The sequence below is a fragment of the Carcharodon carcharias genome, chromosome 1, assembly GCF_017639515.1.
Source record: "Carcharodon carcharias isolate sCarCar2 chromosome 1, sCarCar2.pri, whole genome shotgun sequence".
NCBI lineage: Eukaryota > Metazoa > Chordata > Chondrichthyes > Lamniformes > Lamnidae > Carcharodon > Carcharodon carcharias.
This window is the reverse complement of record NC_054467.1, coordinates 15,293,176-15,301,184: the sequence shown is the minus strand read 5'-3', so window position 1 is coordinate 15,301,184 and position 8,009 is coordinate 15,293,176. Positions and strand designations below refer to the sequence as shown.

Here is an 8,009-nt window from a genome sequence, read left to right as displayed (position 1 = left end):
TCTCCTATTTTTACTTAGTTCTGTTGAAGGGTCATGAGTCGAAACGTCAACTTTGCTCTTCTCCACCGATGCTGCCAGACCTGCTGAGTTTTTCCAGGTATTTCTGTTTTTGTTTTGTATAAAAGTTCTTTCTCTCTCCACAGATGCTGCCGGATTTGCTGAGTATTTCCAACATTTTCTGTTTCCATATGATAAAAGTTCTTTATCTCAACCAAAGTGTAAACTAAAATGTAATCCAACTGGGTATTGTCTGAGCATTGCAAAATGTTTTTTTTTTGCCTGTCTTGAGGATACAATAATTATTTTCCAGTTACTGTGGAGAAATTATATACAGTTAAAGGCTGGGACACTCATCAGGCCAGGTAGCATCTAGGGGTGTGTCAACCTGCCAGGCCAATGAGGGAGACGCACCCTGGGAGCTGTAGTTCGCGCATGCGCCAGGTGGACTACAATGCCCAGAGGGCATACGCGGTCGGCGCGGTGACGTCACCCCTCCGTTACAATACATGATCCGCAACGCCTCGGAAATCGGTCATCTCATCGGTAAGTCGGCGACCTCCACAATCTGGCAGCGGCGCCTCATCTTATCCTGTCGAATTAACGGTTTAAAAGTAAATCGGCCTGCGCAGTCCAGATGGACCCCAGCACCTTAGTCGTCCATTTAAGTTACCTGATCCAAGCGTCTACAACTCAATCATCTTTAGCCAGTGAAAATTGTCCTCCAATTTTTTTTTATATAGGGTGCGGGGAGAATGCAGTAAAGAATTATCACCCTGCACGCGTTAATTAAATATATATGTGTTATATATATTTAGCTTTTCGAGTTAGGCAAATGAGCGGAAGGCAAAATTGAGGAGGGTGGGGGGGTCCTGGCGTTGCGCCGCAGGGCCTGTGGCGTCAGTGTGGTGACGTAGGCCGGTCTATAAATAGCGGCGAGTGCGAACAGCAGCAGGTCAGTGAGAGTCAGAGTCCGATAGTGAAGAGAAGCTAGAGGAGGAGGAGCCGAGAAGGGGGGGGTGCGAGAAGAAGGCCGAGGTACGTCACAATGGGTGGGGGCAGTCGCCGTGCCACCGGTAGCCCCGGGAACGGCCGGCACCGGGTTCCATCCACTTACCTGGCGCGCGTGCTGACGCCCACCTGTTCAGAGGGCAAGACCCATCTGCAGCCCTTGCTTGGGCCTAGCCGTTTACTTATGCAGTCAAGGTGCAAACCTCTCTCCTGGACCTGCTCCCTAACTGGCTGCTAACCTGATATGAGGTTCTGGTAAATGTGCTTATGGGTTTAGACTCAATGCAATGTTGTGCTGCCCGCCACTTGATGATTGCCTTTAGAGTGATGCTTTTTTTTTTGGCCATAATAACCCTATTTTTCACATGAGATGTGCAGCCTCTAGGCTAAACACTCAAGTGGAAGCTGTTCTGCACACACTTCCTGCATAAGAATGGAGGAAGGCTTTTTTTTTTTGTTGCTGCTTTTGATTTTTCTGTCTCCTCTCCCTGCCCCAGGGCTGCCTACATCAAGGCTTTGGGAGAATAAAGATGAGGGGCAATGGGATTATTTCTGCAGAGTTTTTTTAAATTTGCAAACAGAGTCAATTTGAGAATCTGTAGTGTTCCTTGTGCGGGCTATGAGATTGTGCATCTTCTTTGAGGATTTCTACCTGGATTTTTACTTTAATTGTTCCCAAGCATCAATAGATTATATTTTTGTCTTGTTTGTCATGTAGAAGAATGTCCTGGGGTGTCGAACGAGAAAAAAAATATGGTGTTTTGGGGGGTGGGGGGAACGCTACGGAAAGAAATAAAGGACGTGAGGACTGGTGGGGTGGAATTCCTGAGGGCATGGCATAGTTGTAATGACTGAAGACTCGGCTATTTCCCAGAGCAGGGGACAAATGATAAAGCAGAGATAGATGTTAAGTGAAAAATACCGTTAGATGTTGCTTGGGTAGGCGGTTAAGGCTTTGGGAAAATAAGGATGAGGTGCAATGGGATTGCGCAAGAAGATACAGATGCGGAACATTGAACTAATGGGTGAAATAGGCAATGTGGGGAGTTGATTTCTATAATATTGAAGAACGTGCAGAATCTTTAAATACTTAGTTTTTTTTTTGCTTCCTCTTCTAGAAAATGCCAGCCATTAAGCTGCAAAGCTCAGATGGAGAGATCTTTGAGGTTGATGTAGAAATAGCAAAGCAATCCATCACTATCAAAACAATGTTGGAAGGTACATTCAACGAAGGGCTCTGAGACAACAGCAATGTCTTTCAAATTGTTCTGCTTCCCACCAGCTTGGTTAAATGCTTAGTTTGTACTGTGCTGCTAATAATGTTGGCATTAGGGTGAAAACCTCCTGGATGTTCAGGTAAACCTGTGTGACAGCTCATAAGTTGTGCCACTGATCTTCCACATGAAGGATTAATTCTTCTCATTCACCTGGTTGTGACCAGTATGTTTGTGACTAGTTTATGCTCTCAATATCACTGGAACAATTCAAGACTCGGATGATTCCGTGTTAGGGTGCAAAACAAGTTTTAGTGGATTCTCCACTCCCTGATTTCTTACCATAGACTTGGTGTGTAATCAAGAGCTGTTCCTTCTTCCACTACCTGTTCGGTGCCCTTATAAAGTGATGTCCACCCTCCCCCATCCCTTGAAGTTACCACTGCCAAAACTGATGCAAATGTTTTCTTTTACTTTGTTTGGCTGTGACGTTTCTTCATCTCAACCAATGTACCAGAAAAGGTTGTGAATGCGCAATTTTTGGCAGTTTAACCTATATAGGCGTAGTACTATTTTACTAGTAGAAATACTTAAATTCTGTACATCTGAGAAGCAAAAGTACTGTCACTGTTTGGGGTTTTGGTATATTTTTGTTTACTCTTAATTTTGCTAATTGCTTGCTTTTCTGTTACACTTTTTGTGCTCTGAGCAGACAGAGTGCTCCCTGCTGCTGACACAATGCTGAATGCAGCAGGGGATTAACTAGCTGCAGTGCCATTGCAGGATACTATTGATAGATGTGGCAGAGATCCAGTCCTAGTAACGTGACAGTGCAGTAAATAAGCTGGCAACAACCCGACTAATCCTGCAGTAAGTTTTTTTAAGATCCAAGAGTGATATGAAAGTCAGGTTATGAACTTCTAGGTAACAACTTTTTCATTCCTCTGGAATGACAATTTTTTGGCATGATTATCATGGATTGATATTGGTTCTATTATGTGTTTTGAGTGTCGTTTTGCTATAAGCAAACAGGAATTTGTTTTCCCAGTGCACACCATGGTATCTAGGTAGCAAGATAAGAACATAAATAGGAACAGGAGTAGACCATTCGGCCCCTTGAGCCTGTTCCACCATTCAATAAGATCATGGCTGATCTTACATTAGACGTTATGTTTTACACTAGAAGTTGATACCCAGAAGTAATCTCCAGAGCAGTTGTTTTAATGGGAAGAGAACTGGCGACACATGTAGCTGTAATGATCTAACCTGGGGAAAGTACATTGTGATAAATTGACATTAAATTTTATTGTAACTGACTGAACAAATTGACATGTGCGTTATTGTTCTTAGCCAATGTTTTATTTTGCATCAAGTAATGAGTTTGTCATTTTTTCTTTAAATGCACAGATCTAGGTATGGATGATGAAGGTGATGATGATCCAGTGCCACTCCCAAATGTGAATGCTGCTATTCTGAAAAAGGTAAGGTAGCAAAACCTTTACCCTCAGGAGACTGCTGAAAGTCAATTGGATACATGTTGCCTTTGCTGGAGTTGTTAGTGCTCTTTCCTCTGGATCAGAAGGTTGAAGATTTAGGCCCCAGTCCAGAGATTTGGAGCCCGTAGTTAAAACTGACATTTTGCTTGCTGTCCTGAGGGAGCACTGCATTGTCGAAGGTGCCAACTTTGGCATGATCAATAAACCAAGCACCTGTCTGTCCACACAAATAAAATCCTGTGGGCACTTTACAAAGAAGAGCAGGAGCATTCTCCCTGGTGTCCTGGCCAGCATTTATCCCTTCACTGAAATGGATAGTTTGATCATTGTCTGGTAACTTCGAGAGCTTGTTGTATGTAAATTGGCTGTTGTGCTTCTTAGATTACAACCGTGATTATATTTCAATGGGTATAGTCCTTTAATAGGCTGTGAAATGGACATACTGGGTTAGTGATGAGCTATATAAAAATTCCCTTCGATGAAACCTTTGCCACCTGTACTATTAACCTTTTTAAAGATATGAATTTGTGTAGTTGGTTCTAACACTCTTTGTCTGCTCTGACATAATGACCAAATTCAGCCTAGACTGTTGAAGAGAAAATTTCTGCTTTGCCAGCTGCTCCATTTATTCTGTTGAATAAATGTGGTAAATTCTAATCTGTCTGGCGCTGGCACTACTCTGTGCAGATGATCAGTTTGAAGGTTGTGTTTGTGTACCAGGTGATCCAGTGGTGTACACATCACCGAGATGACCCTCCCCCACCAGAGGATGATGAAAACAAAGAAAAGCGAACCGACGACATACCTGTGTGGGATCAAGAGTTTCTGAAAGTTGACCAGGGCACACTCTTTGAATTAATTCTGGTCAGTTGTTTTTTTTTTAAAAAAAAAAATAATAATTTCGGAGCTTTTTATAAACTGTCATCTGAGTTTTAGTCTGTCCAAGTGCGTAATGTTTGTTGCATAAATGATTTGAGTTTCTTTTGTGCACTGTGTATGAAGCTTTCTTAGGTATCCTGAGATATAACTGTAGTGCTTTACAAATGCCAAGTTCTTCTGTTTTTGTTGGTGGATTGGTGCCACATGGAGTGTTTCAGGTACATTCGTGTGATATCTAGATAGATAAATGAGTGAAAAAAATAAAGTATCTGTTGCTGAGGTGAGGTAAGGAGGAAGTAGTATCGTTCTGTTGGGCCGAATGGCCTGTTTGACCTGTGAAATTCCATCTGCCATTTTCTGAGCTGTGCATGGGAATTGCCTTCAAGAAGTGATCAATGCATACGCTAAGCGGTACAAATAAATTAAACTGAAAGGTTTTTTTCCTAAAAGGGCTGCAGGGCCTTCCAAGGCTCTGAATTTGGATTTGAACAGTAATCTTGTATTCAATAATGAAAGAGTCCAGTGCATCATCTGCAATAGTAGATTAAGTCCAGTGCCTTATTGTCTTTGATAGTGCAGTATTTCGTAACCATGGTACTGTGCTGTGAGGCAGCAAAAACAGGTTTGCTAGGAGATGCATATTGTATAACTGGATTGAATTTTGCTTAGTTACTTTAGGTGGTTAAAACATTATTTCTATTAAATGCATTTGAAGGTTGCATATGGCCACTGAAGTGGGGCGGATTGAGAACAATTTACTGGCACTAATGCTGTCACCTGCAGACGTGTGAGCTCCTTGGAGCACTGTCTTGCTCTGGTGGCTTGGTTGCACCCAGGCAGCCCTACCTCTATGTTAAAACAGAAGAATAAATCTTGGGAGTGTGGATTTTTATGGTTTGGTTTTGATGAGTTTTCTTTTTAAAATAGGCTGCAAACTACCTTGATATCAAGGGCCTTCTAGATGTAACCTGCAAAACAGTGGCAAACATGATTAAAGGAAAAACCCCTGAAGAAATTCGCAAAACGTTCAACATAAAGAATGATTTTACTGAGGAAGAGGAAGCACAGGTATTGCTGGCTAGTTTTGTAACAAAGATTTACAAGAAGCCTTATGGAGCTTAATTTCTCTGCTCGAGTTGTCTTGTCTTATTTTGTATTATGGCCTCTTTAAGGTGATGTCTCTGGTGGGGACTGTGATGCAATAGTTTAACTGCTGAGTCCAGCTTAGACTGGGATGCAAGCAATCTTCGTTCAATCTCTCAGCCCAGTGGGCCTGAGTTCATGGCACAAATATAATGTCTTGTACGACAGCTGCATATGTGGGGTGCTGGAAAAGTTTCCACTTATGCAGTAGGAGGGTGGCCGTATTAAATTGGGAGATGACATTTTGGATGCAATGTAAAGGCAACTCTACAACAAGCCCATGCTATGTATGTTTCACTTGAGCCCACCAGAGCAAATCCCATTCTATGGGGTTTTTATTCTTTCATGGGATGTGGGTGTTGTCGCACCAATATTTGTTTACCATCCCTAATCGCCCTCGAACTGAGTGGTTTGCCAGGCCATTTCAGAGGGTAGTTGAGTCAACCACATTGCTCTGGGTCTGGAGTCACATGTAGACCAAACCAGGTTAGGATGGCAGATTTCCTTCCCTAAAGGACATTAGTGATCCAGATGGGATTTTACAACAATCAATGATGGTTTCATGGTCATCATTACCAAGTCTAGCTTTCAATTCCAGATTTATTGATTAAATTTAATTTCCACTAGCTGCCTTAGTGGGATTTGAACCTATGTCCCCAGAGCATTGCCTGGGTCTCTGGGTTACTAGTCCAGTGACATTGTCACCTACCTAGTTTTGCCCTTTGAGTGCACAGTGTGCTTTACTGTTTATAATTATACTGTTTAATTTATTGTGATTGTCCTTCTCACAACCCTTGTTTTCTTTTCTCATTTTCTATGTGGCGATCTTAATTTGGAGAAATAATTACCTGCCCAATAAAAGTAACGTATATTTTCTAACTGGCCTGACATATATTCGGATGTTCTAAAAGCCCTCAAATTACCCTTTTAAATTTGCTACCCCATGCAGACAGCACAGAGGAGTCACGTGTCACACCTGTGAGTGTGTGTGCACCAAGGATTCTGCAAATAAGCAGCCTTACCCCTGCAATGCACAAACTGGTTTGTGAACATATTGCTGCTTTTTGGCAATTTTGCAGCCTGAGATAGACTGGGGAATGGAGGCTGTTGGGGGAAGTGGTGGTGGGGGATGCTGCTGCTGTTGGTGAAGAAACAATCTGAGGGTCAGAGAAAAGGTTTTTTTAGAAGGGGCGGCTAATTGTACTTTCGTTCACCCCCAGGTACGGAAGGAAAATCAGTGGTGTGAAGAGAAGTGATCCAGTGGGAAACGACGTGTGCAGCTCGATAGAAAATCTCTGCTTGCACAATTTATTAATCACTAATAGCCTGTGATACTTTGAAATATATTGTCAAGATAGCCATGCATAAACATTTGTAATAGTGTTAATTTTGAGCTTATGCTTGCTTCATGAAACCTATTCTTTAGTGTGTTGAATAATGTCTCTAGCATATTTATTACTTCACCGTATCTGACTTTTTTCATTGCTCATTAGAATGAAAGTTGTATAAAGAACTCCACCTGGCAATACGGCAGCAATTATGATTTGAAACTTTTTTTTAAGTATCTTTAATTAAAGTTTACTTTTTTATTGTGGTTTTCTGTTGGGTTTTTAAAACAAAATTACTCTTTGGCCCACAGTTCATCTCTAATTGAATACATAGCATCATCACTACTGATATATCGATTTTTACTTAGGACCATGAAAACTGATTATAAAAACCCAACAGAATACAGAATACCTTTGATTGGTGAACAGTCCAGTGATGTTTCAAGATACATTCCTGCTACATCAGTGATGAATTGTTTCCATTCTTGTCCAAACTTGATATTTACTGTGCACAGCCGAAGCTGATAGAGAAATGTCCTACAACCAGATAAAGACAGTAATGAGGGTAGTACTGGTTTAAATAAAAGACCTGTGCTGAAAGCGTTGATGGTGGGAGCTGTGAGTTCTGTTTGGAGGGAGGGTGAATTCTGATGATCGTTGTGTTTGTCACCATAGTTGGAAAAGATCCTGGATTCATTCTCTAAACCGACTTTATAATTTCTGCCAGGTATCAAACTTAAGTTCTGTGATGTATAGCTGGATTGCTTATTTTATACGGAAAGCGATGGTGCTCATTAGTTTTTTCTTCATTCTTTCATGGGATGTGGGTGTCACTGGCAAGGCCAGCCTTTGTTGCCCTTGACTCGAGTGGCTTGCTAGGCTATTAGAGGTCAGTTAAGAGTCAACCACATTGTTGTTGGTCTGGAGTCACGTAGGCAAAT

The 8,009-nt window shown here is 41.8% G+C and overlaps 1 protein-coding gene across 4 annotated transcripts; it reads left to right on the top strand.

Annotated features, from left to right (window-relative positions):
- Positions 1–446: 446 nt before the first annotated feature.
- LOC121280737 (S-phase kinase-associated protein 1-like) lies at positions 447–7,673 on the top strand. 4 transcript variants are annotated; one of them, XM_041192874.1, is made up of 6 exons: positions 447–543; positions 2,127–2,226; positions 3,630–3,703; positions 4,439–4,582; positions 5,525–5,665; positions 6,961–7,673. In XM_041192874.1, the coding sequence occupies exons 2-6, from the start codon at positions 2,130–2,132 to the stop codon at positions 6,994–6,996; spliced, it is 492 nt and encodes a 163-aa protein (XP_041048808.1). In that variant the 5' UTR covers positions 447–543; positions 2,127–2,129; the 3' UTR covers positions 6,997–7,673. The 4 variants fall into 4 exon arrangements, with proteins under 4 accessions (XP_041048808.1, XP_041048833.1, XP_041048826.1 ...); XM_041192899.1 differs by lacking the exon at positions 447–543 and adding an exon at positions 588–611; XM_041192892.1 differs by lacking the exon at positions 447–543 and adding an exon at positions 931–952.
- Positions 7,674–8,009: the final 336 nt, after the last annotated feature.